Source organism: Corvus moneduloides, chromosome 9, assembly GCF_009650955.1.
Source record: "Corvus moneduloides isolate bCorMon1 chromosome 9, bCorMon1.pri, whole genome shotgun sequence".
NCBI classification, from domain to species: domain Eukaryota; kingdom Metazoa; phylum Chordata; class Aves; order Passeriformes; family Corvidae; genus Corvus; species Corvus moneduloides.
The window spans coordinates 29,042,859-29,065,985 of NC_045484.1; the positions used below are offsets into that span (position 1 = coordinate 29,042,859).

Genomic DNA, 23,127 nt, shown 5'->3' on the forward strand with positions numbered 1-23,127 from the left:
AGGGAGGTTGTTTGGGTTTATTTTGTGGGGTTTTGTTTGTTTCTTTTTTCCTTTTCTAAACTGCTGAATTCCAGTTTTAACTGTATCATTCTACTCACTACTCAACAATTTCTCATGTCCTGAGCAACAATTTAGTAAGGTGTAACACTGGTCCTATGGAAAGGAATAGCAGATTAGTCTGCACAGGTCCACTGAAACAAAGCCTAGATGGGGGAATAAAAGCTTTATAATAAAAAGTTTTCATGCCTAAAATGTGTTTGGTAGTAGAACTGGTATATTAGTAAAACAGATTTTTATCTCCTGGGAAGCATGCAACTTCCAAACTCATATCATTAACCTCTCGGTGAAACTAAATGATGAAAAGTAGGTCGGTTTATTTTCTTACCCTGGCTCATGTCAACTAAATCATTACTCAGCATCACAACTGTGCTCTTTCCAATTCCTACAGAATTCTGTGTGCTAGACTGGACCCTGATGGTACAAACATTGTGTTTTCTCCCACACTACCCTGCAACAAATGCTTGGAAATCTGGAGCCTTTATGTGCATGGCAAAGGCTCAATCCTGTCCCGTGTCCTCAGAAACAAATCACTTCAAAAGTCAGGGTTACTCAAACCTTTCCTTATGTAACAATACTGTTAAATCCAATAATACAACTGTGTTACTTTACCTCAGCGATCATTACAGAAAGAAGCAGCCAGGACATTGTTACCACTACCTGGGTAATCCTGACCCATCCTTCAAGGGCTGGGAATACCATGTGGACAACGAACAGTTTCTACTTCATGGTGCTGTAACACAGGAGGTTCAAAATCCTCCTCCTAACCAGCTCTAATTACTGCTGTCAGGACATTGACACCGGGGGATTTCCCAGAGTAACCTGTGCAAAACTGCAACCCAACAGCCCATGACTGAGAGGGAGGAATGCTTTCCCACCTGGAGTGTAGCTTAACCAGGAATCCAGGAATCCATGCAATACTGGTAGTCAGGAAGCCCCAAAGATGACAGTTTAGAGTAAATGCAGGCTGGGTCAACAGGCCAGATAGAGATGGATACATCAAGTGGTAAATTACACACAGTAGTGGGACCGAAAGCTGTGCACCAGCACATCTGAACACAGAGAGAGCACACAACACCCACCAGTACTTTTGAGTCTATAGCTCTTAAATGTGGGAAAATCACTGAGTTTCAAGGGCTCCTATTTTTGTCTGATCAGGTTCTGCACCTTCCCCTTAGTGACAGAAAGAGACTCATGAAGCCTGATAAAAATATAACATTAACTTCCTGTGAAGGAGTTCCCTCCTTGGGATTTTAAAGCTTTTCAAACTCTTTATACAAACAAGAAGCTGAAACATATAAAATCTTAAAATTCCATTTATGTTATGTAGAACTATACATATACACACACATATTTTCTTAACATAAAACTTAGGTCCATTGTCTCCCCTCTAGATATAAACTCTAAGTCTTGCTTGAGACTTTCAAATATATTTTAGACCTCTTTGAGAAACTCTGCCCAAGATAAACGTGTAAATAGTAATACCTGTAAACAAGTCAAGTTTCCTTAGTATTTAGAAAGCAACATTTAAAGCACACTTTTGCTAAAATGATTCACAACGATGCAGCTCATGAAACATTTCCAAGTTGCAATCAGGAAACTTCTCAATCAAGACCAATCTGTGACTGATTTATCTAAATATATACCTGTATGAAATCATAACTGAGGAACTGATATAAACCAGTGTTTTCCTATTGAACTGCACATTATAGAGAAGACTCTGAATATAAAAGTGGGGATTTTTTTCTTTAAAAACACAAATCCTTTTCTTCTCATTGCACTCAGTTTGCCATCAATTAGGAGCTCTTGTTTCCACAGGAAACACTGGCAATTAGAAGTGGACAAACCACAATGATCTGGAGAACAACAAAAAACCTTCCTGTAGAATGGAAGGCCAGAAAGATGCAACCTGTAGCAAGACAGGAGTTACCATTTCCACTGGAAACAAACACAGCCACTACTGAGAAGTCATGAAACTCATCAGCTTTTTCTCCCCAGTATAGAAGCAGGATGGCAGAGAACGTGCCAAAAAGCTACTTGACCATCAGAATCAATGGGGAAAAGTAATATGAGAAGTAATAGTAAAAAAAGAAATTGGGTGATGTATTTTGCTACCACTGAATGAAACTTCAGACTGGATACCAGGAAAGTCTGAGCTACAAAACTCTCAGTTAAGTTTCCCTTTTGTGAACTCATTCAAACTTACACTCCCTAAAGCAAAGGAACAAATTCATTCTGAATTAGAGGTGCACCTGTAGATAAAAGAATGAAATAAAGTTTCCAAACTGAAGGACTTGAGAGAGGACCAACTCTCCTTGAAGACTGATGCACAGCATTCTTGACAGGGTGTGCTCCTTCCCGAACATCAGGCTGGTCAATCATTAACCTCATTAGCATTAAGCATTCCTTGGGCACACAGGTCACGCACATTAAGAGTTTTCAAAGTGGTTTTAAACCACAACAATAAGATGACACTGGATTCTGTAACACTCACTATCAAAACGGATAAAAATTCTGAAAGAGTTGACAGAATGGAGAGGAGAGGAAGAAATTAAAAAATAAAACCAAAATTCCAAAGCCATCACACCGGCAATTCATGTGAACATTCATTCTCACTTCCTTCAGCATTATCCCTTTTCTCACTCTTGTACGTGGAAAGGAATAAGTTTTCTATCTGAGTCAAGAACTCTTCAGCAATGAGGCAGTTTGTTACCTTGCCCAAAGTCTTCCTCATGCACTCCAAAAGCTAGGCAAGAGAAAAAGAAATTTGTTTTAAATTGCCATTTTTACCCCCTTTCATCTGGTAAGCATTGCAAAGCAGTTTTTATTTATTTATTTAGGATTAACACTACAAAAAGTGTTTGTACATCATAAATTTAAAAGGAACAGTCACATGGGTGATCTAAACCCAAGTCTTCAAAACCAGTTACCCAACAGCTAAATTTCAGAGCATCTATCAACTCAATATTGGTTTATAAGCAAAGATGTGTTGAGAGGAAACAAAAAGTTCAATGTGTGCAATTACTGTGTGCAAGCTTTCTGTTTATGTCTTTGCTTTGGGCACAGTTTCTGTCTTGGCTGTGCAGTAACGGTACAGCTGCCATTAGTCAGAGCTCCAGAGCAGTGACTACACTGACTGAAAAATTAAGGTTCCTCCTTATCCATGATAAACATGGCACAGCAGTATTTTACTGGTGGAACAAAGGAACAGGAAGGCCAAGGCTGCTCTCGAGGTGTGTGCAGGTCTTGACAGTGAAAGAACACAAAATGCTGAGAAAAGACTGAGTAATTTTTCATTAATTCTCCTCCAAACTGAGGGTCAAACCCGGTGTCTGCACATAACCACATCCCCACCTCTCCCAGAGGAGGATCTTTATTTTCACTGTGTTGTAAGTAAATAAGCTGTGCCACAGAATTCATTTATTGTCACCAATTTACATCTCTGATTTGTAGAAGTGTAACTAACTTCAGGTGACTTCTCCTGATATGAAACAGATTTGCATTTAAAAACACATCTAACATTAAAAAGTTAAGAGAAGAAAACTTACTTTTTGCAAACAAGTCAGGTCAGAATCTCTATGAAAAATTTTATCCATGGGGACACTGCTGTTGGAAGAAAAACAAAAAGGAGTGCTGGGGAAAGCAGCCACAGGTCTTGACTGGAACATAACAATAAACATAGAAACATTCCAACCTGTGTGTTTGTAACAGAACTAGACACTTACCTATGGCAAAATCTGTATTTTTCAATTATCCACCGTGTTTTTTCAAATATTAATTCCCACTGAGGCTCCTCCAACATCTGTTCCGTTTCAAATTTGTAGGGCAGGCCTGCAATCAATTGAAGATCATTATTCAGTGTGTTTTTCCTGTTTAGTTTAGGTGCAATCCCTCCCTTCCCCATAATTGTTCCTCATTTATTACTGACTGCAGAAGCCTGTAGTTGTGTTCCTTGACAACATTAAAGAGGTTAAAGTAAAAGGATGACGTGTTTTGGATTCCAAATTTAATTCTGGTGGGAGTAGGAACAAATCTGTTCTCCTCCCTGCCCTTGCCAATTCCCATTCCATAAGGAAGGGCACAGAAATCTACAACAAACCCAGAAATGGAAAAATTAAGTGTTTATAACTTAGTAGCACTTTTTTAGTCTCTGTAAGATTTATATGGTTATTAAATTAATTAAAAAGGTTTAGTTTTTAAGTATGAATGGGCTGATGGTGAAGTGCTGACTACAGTTCTCAATTTCAAAGGAATTTTGCTCAAAAATGAAGAAATTCTACTCATTTACTGCATGTGGGGGAAGAGAATGTTAGAAAATATTTTAAAGGAGAATCAGAAAGTTATTTGCAGAACACAATTTGTTTAGCAAAAATCAGGAAGAAAGAGACTGTACATTTCAGTAAATCATTTCCAAAGAACCAGAGGAGATGGCATTTTGTAAAACCTTGACTTCAGGAGCGAAACAGAAATCTGAAATCCTCCGACAGAAAATGCACGTGACTACAAAAATGTCTTCTAAGGGCAATAGAGTTTGTCAGTATTTTAACTCCCCCCACAAGGGTGGGATGTGTGGGAAAAGAGGATAGAAGTGCAGGACTCTCAGTGTGGTAAACAGGAACTGGGGCACAGATGTGGCCACTGCTCCCCCGGCCCCAGGATTGTGCAGTGAGGCTCCAGGCAGAGGGGCTCCCCTTCCTGCTTCCACAGGAAAAAACAGAGGGAACTGTGGGCTCACAAGGCCTCAGTTACTGCTGTGCCAAGAGAACTGGAAACCTTGGAGTGTGGATGCCAAAATCAGGACTTTATAAATAGAGGGAGGAGGAGAGAGAACAGGTAGCTAGCAGAACTATCTACTGTTATCAGGGGAATTTCCCTCAAATCCATGTCAGGAAAAGAGCAGAAGATCTCATCATCACTTGCAATACAGCAAATTTTATGTGGTATGTCCTTAACTGTTCAAGAAAGGAAAGGATCCTGTTTTCATGAAATGCCAATGGTATTTTTAATCAAGAATTTGTTCCCTTAGGTGGGGGTTCATGCCAGCACCATTTCAGCTTTCATGCCTTGTGTTCCCCTGGACAGCTGGCACATGTATGTGATCCTTTGACCTTCTGAATGCCATGCTACCCAAAAATTAGGGATTTTTGGCCACTATAGCAGCCAATTCTTTGCTATTTACTTCTGTCTCCTCGAGCAGAGAATCTGTTCAGAACACTGTAACGTAGCAAAAGCCAAGTAAGATATGAGACAGTTTCTAAGCTGTTCATATGGATTCTGTATGTAAATAACAGGGACCCGTGTCCCAACCCTTTCACTTCTTTCACGAATTGTGGGAATTACTAATACAGAAGATCAATCTTGTATATATTTATACTTGTGTATTCCTGTCCTGACAGCACAGAAACTTGCAGGTTTATTCTTTCAGTGAAATGCATGGGTTTTTCCAGCACACGTTACCATTATGAATTACACTATTTATATAATACCATCATATTACCAATATAAATACATAAATACTGATCTCTCCGGTTCAAAACCGGACATTTTCCCCTTAAGATCCAAAAGGGGAAGGCAAATGAGGACACTGGTTAATAAAAGACGGGTACTTACGATAGGAACCGTCAGAACTGATCTCGTCACTAATGACCAGACAGGTGATCTGGGAATAGGGGAGAGGATTATTCCTGTTGTAAGGGCTTATGATCATTCCGATGAACATGGCACCACCCCTGGAAAAATAGCTCTAAAAACACAAAAACACAGAAAAAACCCCACATACAAAACTCCAATCTTGTTCAGGCAATGCTGCAATCTAAAAAGAGCATTTATGTCAATTGATGCTGAGCTGATGTAAGATGCATTGGTGCAACAGTGAATTAACCCATAAACACCACGGAGGCCTCAGGGCTGTCGGGGTGCTCTGCTGAGTGCTTTTGCTGTACCTGGTATTTAGCCTGAGTGTCGATGTCCCGGATGGAGGGGTTGGGGTCGAAGGCGGGGTGGGAATGGTACCAGCCGATGACCTGGAAGCCCCTGGCCGCCAGCGATTCCGAAGCCTGAGTCTGGGACACCGGGTCCATCTCGCACTGCAGGCCTGTGCTCAGGCTGTTGCACGGCTCTGCTGCACACACCTGTGAAAAGAACCTCCAGCTGCATCAATGCAAGAAACCTCCAGCAGTTACATAAAACTTACAGAGTTTTAAGAATCATTTACCAGATCTTCCTCGTGATGCAGCTGACACTTGAACACAAGCTTAACTCTCGTATTTCAAGACTACAGTAATGAACTTCAACTTTAATATAATTAATTAATTGCCCTTCAGAAGTAAGTTACATTTATTCAAATTATAGCTGTGATCATTCCAGTTTTGATATTATAGAGAAAATGTGAAAAGACAAACACTTACTTCCACGGTCTTATCAGCTTCAGAGTACCTTCCACCGAGCAGCCCAATCACTTCTGCCAGAGACACGTGAGAGTGCTGGAATGAGATCAAACAAGTAGGAAAGTCCAAGTTGTGGGATTTCTCACAAGTCAGTGACTTCTCAAGGATATGGAGAAGGAAAGCTCAAGACAACTCAAGACTCTCAAATAGCCAGTACTTCATTTAAAGCAAACAGAAAAGATTAAATTTGCTTATTATATACACACCACAGATGTAGTGCAAGGGTGCAACACTTCCATACACGAGGCAATGCTGGCTTCAAAAACTGCAGCCTGGGCAGAGCTGAACAACTGCACACATTTTGGTACAGCCTGTTGTTCTTGAAAAAACCCACACGTTGCTTTGCAAACACAAAATCAGTTCCCAGACTGGGAGAAAATGAAGCCATAGATTTCAGAAAGGGCAGTCTGTTCCAGAAAGTAGCTTTAAGCAAGTTAGATTTAAAGTATGACAGAGAGTAGTAAGTAGTAAAGCTCTCAGTAAAGTAGCAAAGCTCTTACTACTTTTTCTAGAAGGTCAACAGTTGTACATTAAGCACAATACAAAACCCATTCATTTTAGGGGCTTTATTTAATACTAGATTCTCACTGCTAGGTCTGACTGGAAAGAATCACAGAATGGTTTGGGTTGGAAGGAAACTTCATGATTATCTCATTATTCCCCCTGTCATGGGCAGGGACACCTTCCATTAGACCAGGTTGTTCAGAGCCCCACCCACCCTGGCCTTGAACACTTCCAGAGATGGGGCAACCACAGCTTCTCTGGGCGAACTCTTCTATTTTCTTGGTCTTCTTATGTTGCTCATTAAAAAATCCCCCAAACCCACAGCATACACATCACAGCTTTTTGAAAGACAAAACTTAACGCTCACCAAATCCATTATTAAAAGTGCTTCGGAAGACACTTTCACCTGAAAGGGTGCCTGAAATGACAAACACAGTAATGAGGATAAGAAAAGTAACCCAAAGCAATGGAGCCTTCTTGGTAGTTCCCTCAGAGGCACATACCTGCTTCTCTTCCGTGAACAAACAGCATGGTATCAGCTGAAAGGGATCAAAGGAACTATAAAATGAAAGAAAATTTCTCTAAAGATGTAGGACAGTCAGGAAACTTTTCAAGTTTCCCACTGTCTCCTTGGCAAAGGAGGAATAACCTTGTTTTCTTCACTGGATTTTCTCATCCCACATTAGGATGACTTCCACCAAATACAGAAATGTCACTTCCCACACTCCTGAATTCCAACATGGAACATCTGAAATGCATCCCTGCTATTTCAGACCACGATACATATTAATGCTTTGCAGGGTTCCAGCCTGACACTACACAGGACATTTGTTCAGTTCCTAGCAGATCTGTGTTCGAACACGATGCAATCAAATACCTTTTGATTTGTCTCGAACCTTTAGAAGATTTTGCAGGTTTCAGTTTTTCTTCCTCTCTCCTTCTTGCTAATTCTTCAGCCGAGAGATGCTGAAAAGATTTTTTAAAAAAATTCAATATTTTAATGTCTGAAGTGCTTTTTCAGCCCTGATTGCAAAACCATTGATATAATTAGTGTATTACAAGACTATTCAAGACAGAGGCAACAGCCATGGCAGAACCAAGCAGTGTGGAAGGAGTGACAATCTGAGATCAAGTCCACAAGGTGTCTGTTTAATGCCTGATGAGAGAATTCTCTCACTCTCCAAGTCAATTAAATTCAGTAAAATCACAGCCCACATCACAAACCAGGTGTAAATCCAGGTGTGACAATCTGCCATTACCACAGCCGGAATTTATCATGACCGCTCTTTAGGGATGAAGTTTTTCAACCTTTATTTCCGTCCAAATATGTATTTTGCAGGAAGTGTTGCAATTATTAAACTACAATTACTCAAAAGTAGGTATGGCATGATAACATTATGGAAGTAATTGTTACAGGAAATTACTGAAAGGTTGCAAATTAAGAAGATTTTCTCTACAGGAAAATTGGATGTTTACAGTTCTTTACTTTTCATATAATTTGAAATTGTAGGAACAGACAAATATTTTCTTTCCAATTCTCCCATAAAATATTTAACCTTGTATGAATTTTTAAAGCACTTAATAAACCACAATATTCTGTGGATATTGCTAGTAGCAGAATTAATATTAGGAACTCATTATCACCTGCATAAGGAGCATAAGGAAACCATACAGGACTGAAAATGTAACATTTAAATGTTATTCTCCCATCCCCTACCATTACCATTAAGGCAGTTAACTGAAAGCAACGGGTCATGAAATCTCCTACAAGACAAGGCAAAGAGTTTTTATGGGCATAAAACCCCTGTGCAAACCCCAAATGCAGTTGTATTTATCAGCATGAAGATGTACCAGCTGCTGCATTACTTTCAAATTACACTTCCACAAGAGAGGGTAAGTCCCTGTGACACAACTGTTCCCTTGTCTGTTTAATGCAACACCACCTGCCAGCAATTAGCAAGAATTGATGATTTAAGGCACGTTTAAAACACAGGAGGGTTACCTCAAATGTCTGTCCTTCCAAATCCTTTGCATCACACCAGTTTCCCCAAGGGTCCCGCACTCGCCGTCTTCTCGTGCGCTGAGGCAAGAAACCACCATGAGTCAAAGCTCTTATCCTGAAAAAACTGCATTTCCTTCATCTAGGCAGCCATGAGGACATTGTCCAAAAGGTCACTGCCCCAGGAGTGGTACTGACACTCTGACATGTTCCCATAAGAGAGAGAACACCCCGAGCTCTGTAGAATTAAGGAGCTCACAATCTGTCCCAAAATACCATCAGTGATATTTAAGGCTGCAAAGGCTGTTGGTATTCCCTGGAATATCAGCATCCCTGACAGCAACAGGGCATTGATATCCAGCTCTGAATTATTGCTCAGACAACACACAAAGCTATAAACTCCGTGTGTTTACATTTAGTGTATGCTACAGTTCTTTACATTTCAATTTACTAGTTTTAAAGTGGGATTGATTTAGTTTTCCTCTCATCAACTGATTTACTTTGCTGTGAAGTACTTAAAAATGCTACATTAAGTGTGAATATAAAAATTAACTTTGGCAAGCCTTGGTAATTCATGCAATTATAAATGAGTTACTACTGCATTTAATTGTGTGCATAGGGGTCTCAGTAAGCCGTAACACATACCTACTGTATTTAACAGTTGAAATGCAAACAATCACACACTGCAATGCACTTCACTATTTTCTGGCTAATAAATTGGGGGGAGGAGTGGGTTTGGGCTGCAGGGGAAGGCCTGCAAGACAACTGAAGTAAAGTACATGAACAAGTGAGTGGGTGTGAGACACCTGTACCTAGACTGACACCCCAATCACAGGGCACTCTAACGAAACTGCAACCTGAATGAGGGGAGAAATTCCCCGAGGTGCCCTGGCTTGCAAATGCAAACTGGGAGGATTTTCCCCCTTTCTTCTGCCCCAGGCTGTACCATGGACTGCAGGCGCTGGGCCAGCTGATAGGCTTCCACCGTGTCCTTGCCCTCCCTGCAGCGGCTCCTGTCGGCGGGCTGGGGCCGGTTGTACACAGCCTGTTCTGCAGGACACACAGGGGACAATTCCTGTGTCAGCAGAGCTCAGGGCCACTCAGCACTGCCACACACACAGGAATGACATGGGTAAGTGTTAGCAGCAAATGGCACAGGAAAAAAGCAACCAAAACCCTCACAGTGAAAAGACATCTCTTGACGTTCATAATTCTGAGTGATGACACAGCCCTCTCCCACTACACTTTTAAAACAACTGAACATCCTTCCTTATTATTAATTAATTTTTAGTAACTTTATTTTAGACAAAATGTACTTGCAAGACACGTTGCTCCTCTCCTAAGTAACTGTCATGCAGCTTTGGACCAAAATCCATTCAGGCACTCTAAGCCAACATCAAGTTACAGCTGTATGTTCACTTTTAACAGGTAACCTAATTTTAACATGTCAATTGTTTAAAAACTAGCCCTGAGGATGAAGGCATTGGGGTTTATTTAGGAATTAGTTATAATTTAGCATGGGAGAAGAAACAATTACTCGAATTCCAACTAGTAAGAAGACACGCAGAATTTCAGATACAGCTGGTAACCTCAATTATTCATTAAAATGAATAATTTCCAGTTTCTTGCTGGAAGGCAGGAGTGAGTAGTTCCTCCATGTCATCAGAATTTCAGATACAGCAGAATTTCAGATGCAGCTGGCATCAGGATACACAGAAAAGTACAAAACAAAAAACACATCCCACCAGCTAGTGGGTGGTAAACAGGAGGGAAGGGGAAAAGAAAGAAAAAATAAAAGGTTTTGTGTGAATCCAAAATTCATAGCCAACAGGTTACGAGCTCCTCTAGATTTTGCAGGGTAATGAGAGACAATCTGTCAGAAGGTCCTTCCTAGCAAGGATGAATGTGCATCCTCTGTGGGAGCAGCACACCCTAATGCTGGGCAGTCCTTCAACATGACACCAAAGGAGGCTCTTTATTGATTCCAACAGAAATATCTTTACCACAGCCAAAGTTGATTGCTCCTATCAGCTCCAGGTACGTGTGGATCCGCCCGATGCAGTTGACGTCCCCGCAGTTCTTCAGGCCAGGACGCACCGAGGTCTTGTTCAGGTATTTGGGTTTGCATCTCTCCCTGAAACAAAGCACAGCACCTTGTCAAAGAGCAGAACAGACCCCGAGGGGACAAGGGAATTGTGTGACCTTAACTGAGGTCCTGTTTTCACTCTCTAGGCACTTATTCCTTCCTTTCAAACTAATACGGAATCTTTTCAGTTCAACACTTCTCTGGTGTGGAATGGCATTTTAGTCTCTCTTTGCAACTAGAACAAGCTGTCAGAGCACAAGACAACTGAGTGAGAACAAAGTTAAACTCAGTAATTCTTTCTACTTCAAAGCAAGCACAAACCAACACTGGCAACCAAACTATCTTGAGCCTGCTACCACAAGTCACTACGATTCCTTACACTAATCCTTGGGATATGGAATATCAAATATTTAAGTGTACAAGCACCACTCCAAATTGATTCTTAATTTGAGGCATTCTTTTGGTCAACATTATTTGCTCTAGCACAGATTATTACTTCTTGCTGCCCTTCTTTAAAGGCAGGGCTACAGAATTAATGCCACTGGTTATTTTAAGGAACCATTTATTAAAACCATTCTTTACATACAGGATGGCAAAAATGGCAAGAAAATAGCATAGCCAAAACAAATGCAGCCTGTTCTGGTACAGGACATTAATTTTCTTAATGTTTCTAAGTACTTTCATTCCTCAGCTTCCAAAATGCCAGAGAAAAAATAGGGAAGATGCAGAAGAAGCATTAATAATGAATGCTGTTCACTGGCAACCTACCATACAATTAATTTTACTCTTTTCCGAAGTAAGCTATTAGTGCTAAGTAGTGTTTTAACTACATCAAACCAGGATATCTTAATCACTTATTTCAATAAAATAAATTAATGCATCTCACCACTGGTCCAAAATATAATTCCTGATTTTCAAATAACGCTCTGGTGTTTTGGCCTGGCGCCCTTCGAAGAATTCGGGAATAGCCTGCTTTTCTTCTTCCAGAATGATGCTTCTGTCAACCTCCACTTCTTGATCAGGTGGCTTCAGCTCCTCTGCTTCCTCTTGATGATCTTCATCCACTTGGCACGAAGAAGGAAAAAGCAATCCATTATCAGCTGGGTCTCTTTGCTCCTCACTGAGCTCCTGATCAGTTCCTTGTGCAGTCCCATGACATGTGACTGGTCCACCTTGTTCAGCTTTCTCAATGAAGTTATTGTACTGCTGGTAATCCAAATTCACAGAGTTATCCCCATTCAGGTGCTGGGAACACGTTGCTGCCACCGCAGGAAATACCAACGCATCCACTGTCTCTGGCCTGGTATGGTGAGGATCTTCTTTAGGTAAAGCAGTTGCAGAACTGTGCCCAGCAGATGAAAAACCTTGTTCCACTGCTTTTGTTTCTTCAACTGTACTTCTTGGAATAACAGGAAATTCAGATTTTGCAGTTTCTTGCTGGAAGGCAGGAGTGAGTAGTTCATCCATGTCATCAGTTATGTCCACTTCCTCATCATCTGACAGCTTTTCAATTTTCACTGCGTTCAGGTTGGGGTCTGCACGGCCTCTCAAGTTTCCAGCTTCTACCCTTACTCCATCCTCCATGGGAAGGCTGCTCCCACACTGACTTTGCTCTTCTTTTTCAGAATCACCATTTTTTGCCTTAGGAAAATATAAAACACTTTTAGCAGGGAGAAACAAACCAAACCCATCTATCTGCCTGCCAAATAATCAGAACTATTTTATTAAAGCAGCAGACATTCTGAAGTGTTTCTTCTTTGATTTATCCTTTTAATTTATTTTAATCCATTGCAACTGACTTTTACACAGCATTACTGGGATACTTTAGCCCAAGTGGAAATTTACATGTATTTCCAGTCAAAAAACCCTAGAAAGTAGTTATTTCTTCTTAAAATCCACGAAATCTCAAATGAGGATGAAGCTAAAACTACAACACACAGCAAAAACAGCTATATAGTGGAAAACCAGTATTTTCAGACTAACAACCAACAGTATAAGAGACCACAATTATACTACATTTATTGTTTAGTTATATCAGCAATAAAAATACTGGTCATGCTAGGAATTTGAAATCAGGTCTGATTTCACATTTAAATCTGCAAATAGGATATTGCACTTTTCTGAATATGGGAATGAATAGAGTACCTGCTTTGACAGCAGTGCCCTGAAAAGACAGATTAAAACCAAGCTACCCATTGGCAAACACCTTTTTGCCAGCTCCACGGATGCTCCATTTACCTTGTTCCTAAAGTACTGCCGAGCGTAGCTCTTGACTTGCAGAACCGTTCGAGTGCCAATCAACTTGGCAATTTTCGTCCACCTGCGGCCAAATTTCACCTAAAACAACAAAGCACATGGAAGTCACCCAAATTCTGACATCCCACACATGGCACTGCATGTGTCAAACGAGTTCAAAACCTCGATTATTCATTAAAATACACACACAGTACAGCAGACCCATGGTAAAGAACCTCACTATTCATGTCCTACCAAGACTGAAACTGCATCCAGTAGTAAGAATTCTTGTTATTCTTAACTAGAGGATCTTCTTCACCCAGTTCAGGCACTCTGCTGCCTGCTATCCCAAGCAATCCTTGTGCCTGGCAAAGCAAACCCTTTTACAACTGGCACAACCATATAATCTCCGCAGACCTTACAACAGTAAAGGATTTCACTTGATTACCTGATCTACCTTAAGGACACACTGTACTTCCCATAGTTAATGCAGCATTGTGATTGTACAACGTGTTTACAATACGTGTTAATTCCTTTGCTGTTCAAGATAAACTCATTAATTCAATTTATTTTTTATATATATATATATATACTCACCAGTCCTTGCTCAAACAGCTCTTTTTCCTCTGATGTCCACTTCAAGGAGCAGCCAGGTGCTTTTGTAGGCGATCGCACCCTGGGAATGCAGGAAGCAGAAATCAGTGCTTTCCCAAATCCAGATATTCTCCAATCCCAGTCACTCAAGGCACCTTCTGACAAGAGGACTACTCCCCATCTTTGGTAAAACTCAAAGTATTGCTTTAAACATGAATGTGACTCAAAAATAAAATACGGAGAATCACATCAGCTTGTCCATCACAATGGAAGATTTAAGGCAACTTGATACTCATCAGTGACTTGTGGCACAGAAATACATAAAAGCAGGCAACAGAAAAGATCAGGCAAAAAAGCCAACTAGAATTACCAATTTTTTATTGTAAACCACTGTGCTACCAAAAAAAAACCCCAAACCTGGTTTACTCCAGCCTGTTGTCACACACAACAGTATTTCTTCCTGTTGAAAGGTCTCTTAAATAATTTTATACAGCCAAATAAAAGAAACTTTGATTTTTATTAAAATAGTATCTAGTAACTTAACAAAATCAGACACCACACTTAAAAATGCAATTCAATGCAATTCAATGTTAAAATGTACATACATGACTTTTCCAGTTTTCTTATGTGGGCTGCAAATAAAAGAGTGAAAATAAAAATTAGTAACTGTGCTGCTGGTGCATATCTCGGCAAATAAACTTATTTTAGGAGGACTTTTCTTTCTACTCAGCTAAGTAAGAATTTTTCCCAGACAGATCTTACCTTTTCATAGATCTTTTCTCTACTTCCTTTTGGCTGAGCCATATTTTTTCAGAAAGTGATTTATTAGATAAATAATATCTGAAACAGTCATTAAGTTTTCAAAGCACCAGAGATATTTGTACATGCGAGAATTTTAATAAGCATATAAATTACACTGCTTCAGAATTACCCAGCTGTAGAAACAAATACTGCCATTTCTACAGCAGGATTTCTGCGATCTATCTACAAGATGACAGGGCTTCAGTCACCTTTACAGAGAAAGGTTTGTCCAGTTCTTTTGGAAAGAAGAGGTTTTTTAGCATTCTACAGGAAAACTTAAATCCAAATCAGCAAAAGGATACTCTTCTTCCAGCAACATCTTCTCAATGACAGCCCTGTTTTCTTCACTAATGCTGCTGTCCAACATCCAGGGCTGCAAATAACAAAAATACAGTTTAGTGTCTGAATTCTGTCGCACTGTACTTGAGTACTGACAATAAACAGATTCTAAAAGTAAGGAAAAACCACTGGTTAAAAACCTAAAAGAGTGTCTACATGGAGGGAAGAGAGAACACAGAAGCTCTGATAACCTTGCTAGAAGCAGCATTCATTTAAAAAATACTTACAAGACTGTTGCCAGTTCTCCAAGATGAATCAAGATAGTGATCCTGCAGCAGGCTTGATGCTGTGTTTTCATGATCTCTGAAAGAAACTCCAGTGTTCAGAATAACTACATTTTTAATATTAAGAGTGTCATCGAGTTGTATTATCTCCACTAAACATTTCTACATCTTTCCCCCAATCAGGTAAAAACAAACTGCTTTCCTGTCGAGGAGAGCTCCTACTTACACAAGATTTAATAGAATCCTGTCATACAGGGTGGTTAGAACCATAGAATAAAATCCTGGAATGGTTTGGTTGGAAGATCATCTCATTCCAACCCCCTAGACCAGTTGCTCTAAGCCCTGTCCAACCTGGCCAGGGCTCACCACCCTCACAGGGAAGAGTTTCTTCCCAATATTTAACTGAGTGCTCTTACAGACTTCATCCAGTTTATACTTAATCTTTTCTGTAAATAACTATTGATTAGAGATCTGTCACTGATTAACATCATTGATCAACTTCCTTTTATTTTCATGCAGCATAAGATCTCCTTAATAATTCATGTAATTACTTGTTTTCAAAAATCTTTGCTTCCAGAACATTCAGACTTGTCTAATTAGCCCTATATTCCCTGCAGTGTTACTAAATCAAACTCACCTACTACTCTGAAGTGCTTTGTGCAGCACTTCAAACATCTCTTTATAGGATAAAAGATCAGGATGAGTCTCCATGTCCAGAAATCAATACAACTCCTGCTTCTTTTGGAGCATATCCAGGAGAGGGTGGGATCAACAGCCCCCTTTGCCAGCAGCCTGTCTGCAGCAGTGGCAGGGGCTACTTGAGGGCAGTGTGTCTCTGGTACAAACCTCTCGTTCTCTCCCAGCACCTGCAAGTGCTTGATCTGAGGCATTACAGTCACTGCCCATTCACTCCAGCATCCCTTATCCATGAATCTGCTGAAGCCCAGAAAGCCAATGGCATCCTGGGCTGCATCAAAAGCAGCATGGCCAGCAAGGCACAGGAGGCGATTCTGCCCCTCTGCTCTGCTCTGGTGAGACCTCACTTGGAGTGCTGCATCCACCTCTGGGGTCCTCAACATAAGAAGGACATGGAAGTGTTGGAGCAAGCCCAGAGGAAGCCATGAAGTTGATAAGAGCAGTGGAGCACCTCCCCTACAAAGACAGGCTGGGAGAGCTGGGGCTGCTCAGCCTGGAGAAGAGAAGGTTGTGTGGAGACCTGATAGCAAACTTCCAGCTCCCTTCTGAAAGGGCTACAGGGAAGTTAGAGAGGGACTCTTTGCAGGAACTGTAGCGATAGGACAAGGACTAATGGGTACAAACTGAAAGAGGGAAAAATTAGGTCAGATATTAGGAAGAAATTCTTTACTTGAGGATGGTGAAGCCCTGGCACAGGTTGCCCAGGGAGATTGTGGATGCCCCAACCCTGGCAGCGTTGAAAGCCAGACTGAATAAAGCCTTGAGCAACATGGTCTAGTGGGAGATGTCCCTGTTCATGGCGGGGGAGTTGGGACTAGAAGATCTTTAAGGTCCCTTCCAATCCTTAACATTCCATAATTCTATGAATCAGTTTCCTGCACCTCCCTCCCGGCATTCAGCTTTCTGAGCCTACCTGCCTCCGCGAGCTCGCTAACACAGTTACACAACCCAGCACCTTCTCTAGGGGTATTTTAAGGATTCTCCCAGCAGCCTCGCAGCGCTGTTCCGGGCTCTGAGGGATCCCATGAGGGCGGTTCCGCGTTCTCCTCACACCGGCGCTACCACAGCCCCGTTCTCGGTGCCCTTCCCCACGATGCCCCACATCGGCGCTGCCCGCTCTCCACAGGCACTCCGTGTTACTCCCAGGTCTCTCCCGGAGCGGCGAGAAGCGCCCGGCCCGGGTGGCCCCCTCAGCAGCGGCTCCCCCCTCACGACCCCCGCCCACCGCGGACGGACGGGACGCGCTGGCCGGAGCCGCAGCGGGACCCTCGCGACCCTCACTCACCCCGGTGCGGCCGCAGGGTCCCCCTCAATGTCCACCTCCGGCTCCTCCGCCGCCGCCATGACACCGGGCCCGCTGCTATCGCGGGAAGGGGCGGGCCCGGCGCCGCGGAGATGGGCGGGAGCAGCGCCCCGAGGAGCGGCCGCGGCGGAGGCGGAGATGGCGCTGGGGTAGGCGGAGCGCGGGGCAACAGGGGCGGGCGGGGAGCTGAGGGACAGGGCCGAGCCGTGAGGGGACAGGGCCGAGAGCTGAGGGGTCAAGGCCGGGCTGTGAGGGGACGTGGCCGGGCTGTGAGGGGACATGGCCGGGAGCTGAAGGGACATGGCTGGGCGGTGGGGGAAGGGGTGACAGGCAAAGGGGGTGTGAGGAGGAGTGCGGGATGCGGCGATGGAAGGTTGGAGCCCACACTGGTGAGGGGCACCCTCAGAGATATACGCAGGGCTGGGCCCATCACTGCGAGAAGGATGTGGAGGGGCTGGAGCATGTCCAGAGCTGGGGAAAGGCCTGGAGCACAAGTGTGATGAGTGGCTGGGGGTCTCAGCCTGAAGAAAAGGAGGCTCGGGGAGACCTTTTCTCTCTCCACAACCCCCTGACAGGAGGGTGCAGCCAGGTGGGGGTCGGGCTCTGCTCCCGGGGAACAAGGGACAGGGCAAGAGGGAACGGCCTCAAGTTGCACCAAGGGAGGTTTAGATTAGATATTAGGAAAAATTCCTTCGCAGAAGAGGTGATTGAACATTGAAACACCCTGCCCAGGTTGTTGGTGGAGTCACCATCCCTGGAGGTGTTTAAGAAAAGACTGGACGTGGCACTCAGTGCTCTGGTTTACAAGGTGGTGATCCGTCAAAGGTTGGACTTGATGATCTCAGAAGTCTTTTCCATCCTAAATGATTCTGTGATCCTGGGTACCCACACAGGCTGTGTGCCCCTGTGTCCTTCAAGTATGTGGTCATGTCTGTTCATTCACCAGGGCATTGTGAGGGTCAAGTTAAAGTGTTTTATCAATAAGAAAAAATCGGTTTTATTCTCATACGTTCTTCAATGTGTTTCATTTCACAAGAGGTATTTGAGTGTTTAAGATAATTTGGCTTGTAATCTGAAGGGAAGTGTAAGGGTTAATTATCATTAACCCCAGAGAACTTTCTGTTGACTCAGAAAGTGTTTCTGTTTATATTTGTGTTGTCATCTCAATACAAATATTTTGAACCAACAAACTCTGTTGCAACCTTTTTATTCTGAACGTTTCATCTTTGTGGTGGAATGGGTTTCAAAGTGAAAATAATAAATGACAAATGCAACGGTTTTTGTTCTCTCTACTTAAAAATGCAAAATCTAGACAATGGTATGATAAAAGAAAGAAAAATAATTGTTAATAATTGTTGTAGTCTCAGGAATACCTTGAGGATACAGACATCTTATTCATAATAGATTTTTTTTTAATTGTAGTTTTACCAAACAATGCTTAACTAAGCTATCCATACAGGCTAATATTCACAGATATATGAAAAGATATTTTCTATCTTTGTCTTGATTTATACTAGAGGAGGTCAAACACAATGTGTTTAAGGCTAGAGCATTTTAAATAGGTCCCAAGTATGACATTCATGAGAGAAGTAGAAGACCGATCAATACTTAAAAGTTTAAGTGTCTTTAAGATCCATTTTTTTCCAAGATCACCTTTGCTGACTTAATTCTGCCAGCTCAAGCATAATTCTCAATCATACTCTACAATAGGACTATTCAAAATACATTAAAGAGAATTTAAATGTTAAGGGGTTTTTTTTACATCTTCATTTTGTTATTAACATTTTCTTTCTCAACAGGGTTACAATTTGAGCCTGATTTTCTGTCTTATTAAATTCTGCTACTTGCAGTGGAGTCTTTCTGAGGCTGTTCACAGCAAGCAAACTTGCTTTTTCCCCTCGTGGGCAGTTGAGGAGGGCGCTCACAGCACTGAGGTGTCCGGCCCTGCAGGCGCAGTGCAGGGCAGTGTCCCTGCTGCTGTCCAAGGCGTTGATGGCAGCACCGTGGCTCAGGAGGAGATTTATCACCTCTCCATGTCCATACTCTGCTGCAATATGCAGGGCTGTCTTCCTCCAAATGTTTCTGTCGTCAATATTTTTATTTTTTTCTGAGGCCAGCAGAATTTTTACGATGTCTATGTTTCCTTTCATGGTGGCATAGTGCAGCGGGGTGCATCCATCCATGTCCTTAGCTCCAGCTCTCCCTTTGTTAGCCAACAGCACTTCCACAATGCTGAGGTGTCCTCTTGTGGCTGCAGCGTGCAGGGGAGTCTTCTTCTCCTTGTCCTGTGCGTTGGGATCAGCTCTGGCCTTCAGGAGCATCTCTGCCATTGTTTTGTCTCCCTGCTCAGCAGCCAAATGTAAAGGGGACTTTGCCTGCTTGTCCTGAGCGTTAACGTGAGCTTTGTGGTGCAGCAGCTGTCGGGCAACATCGGCGTGACCTCTCTGACTTGCGATGTGCAGGGGAGTAGCAAAGTCTTTAGTGACAGTGTTAGTTTTGGCCCCAGCATTGACTAAAAGGCCTACCAATGCTCCCTTATTCTGGAGCGCAGCAATGTGGAGCGGGGCTTCCTCGGCTTGGTTCCTGACGTTTGTGTCCATCCCCTTGCGCAGGAGCAGATCTGCGATGGAAGCGGCCCCAGCCCGAACTGCCAAGTGCAGAGCTGTGTCTGCAGCAGGAGTCCTTATTTCCAAGTTTGCCCCTTTTTCCATGAGAACTTGTGCTGACTCTGCTTTGCCCATTTCACAGGCCAGCAGCAAAGGGGTGTAATGAATTTCATTGCGGGCATTGATATCTGTGCCTCTGTCTACTAAAGCTGCTACAACACCATGCAGATTCCTCTGTACAGCTCTAAAAAGAGCTGTCTTCTTTATATCAGAGGACAGATCTTTAGAATATTCCAGTAGTATTTTGAAGATGGATGGGTGGTCGCTGTTGAAGGCTCTTTCAACCATGTTGGAATCAACAGTGGCTCCAGCTTCTAGAAGTACTTTTGCAGTGTTTTCAGATCCCTGAGAAACAGCGTAACTGAGAGCAGTCTGTCCTCTCTCATCCTTTCCTTCAGTGGAGGTACCAGCCTCTAGAAGCATTTTGGCTAGGCTGCTCTCATCTCTAAGAGCTGCCATGTGCAAAAAGTTGTGCTGGTTCCTGCAACTCCTTGCCTCTTCTTTCAGGAGCATTTTCAATATGTGACTGTGGTTATTCTCTGCAGCCCAGTGAAGTGGTGTCTTGCCTTCCCTGTCCAGAGCGTGCATGGAAGCACCACCTTGGAGAAGCACCTTGACTGCACCTCCGTGGCCTTTCTCAGCAGCCCTGTGCAGGGCTGTTCTCCCTTTCCTGTCCTTCGCACCTGTCCTTGCACCTTTGCTGAGCAAATATTCCATGATGGATAGATGGCCATTGGCAGCTGCAACATGCAAAAGTGTTTCACTGGAACGGTTTAGCACACTGAGATCATTATCCTTCAGTGTTTTCTCTAACTCAGGCAGGGAGCCTTTAGCAACTGCAGCAAAGATATCGACAGCAACATGATCTTTTCTAGGTTTTGTTGCCCTTGAAAGTGGAGTTACTTTTCCTTTCTTCTTAATTGCCCCTTTATGCTTTTTTCCCACAGGTCTGTCTTTTTTCCCCTGGCGCTGTTCACTGCTATTTTCAACCCAAACCTTATCTTTTTCAAGTAAATACCCAACCAATTGTCTTCTGGCATCTCCAATGCTTTCGTTTACTTCACTAACGTATTTTCTTATCTTGCTGTAAAGTTTTGGCTCCACTTGCTTTAAACATGGATAAAAAAAGAGCCTGCAGGCTCGTTCACCTTGAGAAATGAGTATGTCTAAAACCCGAGAGTTCTTTTCTGTTCGTGTCCTGTAGAAACTCAGGACCAGCTTTTTTTCTGGGGTAAAAATACCATTTTCTATCAGCCAGTGCAGGAGCTGGTCTGGGTCATTTATGCCTTGTACGAGCTCTTCTTTTTTAGTCCTTAGGACTTCAATTGCGTATGGATTTGTAAACAGGCTGCTTAAATGCATGTTCATGTTGCTAATCAAAAAGTGAATTGAGGTATTGTGTGAAGGTAAATAGGAAATAGCAAAGCAGGCTCACATATTTTCAGTCTTTTCATAGAACTATGAACGAACAACCATTGTAGATCGGTGATAAATCTTTAAAGAAATCAAAACTCCCTCACCTTTGAGTTTCCAGTTGTTAGAAGTCCTTTGATCTTCTCTGTTCTTCCTTAGCAACGAGTACAGCTTAATAACAAAACAGAAGTCTGTGATATCTGAAGATATTTCACTTGGAAGGCTTATTCCAGATTTTTAATGCATAATTAGGGGTTAAAAAAATGCTTTTGTGAATCTGATACTTGAATAGAAGATAGTTGTTAGTTGAGTTCCTCTGTTCCTCTGGCCAAGCTGGCTCCTAAATGACCAGTCAATTAAACATGACAAAAGAAAATTCACAGCATAGTTACTGTTGCCATGATCACACACCTCGTATGATCTGAAATGAAAGAGTGCACACTGCCAGCTATGCAGGTGAAAACCCTATAATGCAATGAAATAAAAGCATAAAGACCTAGATAAAAATAAACTGTTTAAGCAGCTGGTTATAAAAAGTGATCCAGCCTTTCTAGTATGAGCTACAGCTCCAGTCAGGGGTATATTTAAGGCCATTTACCTTGTCATTCCTGCTCTAACACAGAGTCTGTCTGGAAAAGTTAATTCTTTTACATGAGGTGGATCAAGGCGTGTGATTCAGTGTGCAATATTTAAAGTATAATTAGAGCTTCAAATCTGTGTAGTCTTCCATATGGATGTAGGACCTTGGGATCTAGCTGTAATTAATTTAACTTATTGGTGTTTAAATTCCCTATGGAAGAGAAGGAAATAAAATAGTAATTATCCACACATTTTGAAACCAATTGAGAGAAAAACTGAGATTATAGAGTTTGAGAAAAGCTGGAGGTAAAATGAGTTAAAAAGTTGAAATCTTGACCTTATTTAAGCAAGTGGGAAATTTTGCCATTAGTTTCTTCATTCAGTGCCCTTTTTGCTGGGTCCTGCTCCCTTTGTATGTATTTTCTTTAATAGTATGTACAAGGTGACTGATAAGATTTTTAATTTTTTGCTGTTGACTTTATAAGTAAGATCACAAAATTTATTCTATTAAAAAAAAAAAGTTTTATTGAAGAAATAGCAGGGAAAGGCAAGACTTTTAATATATATTTTGAAAACCAGCCAGTTACCAAGTCAGCGAATTTGACAGCCAATTTAAGAGCCTTGTAATTCCTCTGAAATGCAGAGAAGGGCACTACACCAAGAATAGCAAAACCTTTGTCATTTAGTTAATGATTGTTAACTCATAGCATGGAAAACCGTGGTTTAATGTAGGGAGTCAGGAGCACTGAATGGTGTTCTCAAATCTGCCAGCGACTCACTCTGTGAGCTGCAAATTATTTAGTCTTCTGATTTGGCTTAACTCGATCTCCCTAGATCCTGAAGGTCTATCTGTGCCTTGAGTAAATCAGTTCTTACTTAGTTTGGGGAAATGGGATCTTTATATTGTCATTATTATTCTTCCCATGCGAAATAGAGATAACAATCCTTGATCACCTTCACAGGAAAGTTGTGAGTTCTGGCAGGGGAAAATGTTCCGTGCGTGCTGAGCAGAGTTGTTATAGGTGACACGGGAATTTTTAGAACTCCTGAAAAATTTAAAAGAAGAAATGGTGATATTCTGTAAGGTTCCATTAGTAAGGCAGTAATTTCCCAGTGTTCTGAATACAGGAATTTCCCTAGTAAACAGGTCCTAGTAGAGATGGAAGGGTGCAGTTCTCCTCCCTG

At 42.0% G+C, this 23,127-nt stretch overlaps 2 protein-coding genes across 4 annotated transcripts; both read right to left on the minus strand.

The window, feature by feature from the left end:
- Positions 1 to 1,355: 1,355 nt before the first annotated feature.
- MYSM1 (Myb like, SWIRM and MPN domains 1) lies at positions 1,356 to 17,376 on the minus strand. 2 transcript variants are annotated; one of them, XM_032117368.1, is made up of 20 exons: positions 17,267 to 17,376; positions 15,289 to 15,364; positions 15,025 to 15,095; positions 14,684 to 14,761; positions 14,527 to 14,553; positions 13,925 to 14,003; positions 13,331 to 13,429; positions 11,979 to 12,733; positions 11,010 to 11,140; positions 9,953 to 10,056; positions 9,010 to 9,087; positions 7,885 to 7,973; positions 7,511 to 7,565; positions 7,375 to 7,425; positions 6,465 to 6,539; positions 6,000 to 6,188; positions 5,668 to 5,800; positions 3,783 to 3,888; positions 3,606 to 3,660; positions 1,356 to 2,803 (listed from the first exon to the last, which is right to left on the minus strand). In XM_032117368.1, the coding sequence occupies exons 1-20, from the start codon at positions 17,323 to 17,325 to the stop codon at positions 2,639 to 2,641; spliced, it is 2,475 nt and encodes an 824-aa protein (XP_031973259.1). In that variant the 5' UTR covers positions 17,326 to 17,376; the 3' UTR covers positions 1,356 to 2,638. The 2 variants fall into 2 exon arrangements, with proteins under 2 accessions (XP_031973259.1, XP_031973258.1); XM_032117367.1 differs by having other exon boundaries at positions 3,606 to 3,663; positions 17,267 to 17,375.
- Positions 17,377 to 18,480: 1,104 nt separating this feature from the next.
- Positions 18,481 to 21,851, minus strand: LOC116447805 (ankyrin-1-like). Of its 2 annotated transcripts, XM_032117370.1 has the most exons (2): positions 21,471 to 21,851; positions 18,481 to 20,690 (listed from the first exon to the last, which is right to left on the minus strand). In XM_032117370.1, the coding sequence occupies exon 2, from the start codon at positions 20,665 to 20,667 to the stop codon at positions 19,051 to 19,053; it is 1,617 nt and encodes a 538-aa protein (XP_031973261.1). In that variant the 5' UTR covers positions 20,668 to 20,690; positions 21,471 to 21,851; the 3' UTR covers positions 18,481 to 19,050. The 2 variants fall into 2 exon arrangements, with proteins under 2 accessions (XP_031973261.1, XP_031973260.1); XM_032117369.1 differs by having other exon boundaries at positions 18,481 to 21,851.
- Between the last annotated feature and the right edge of the window lie 1,276 nt (positions 21,852 to 23,127).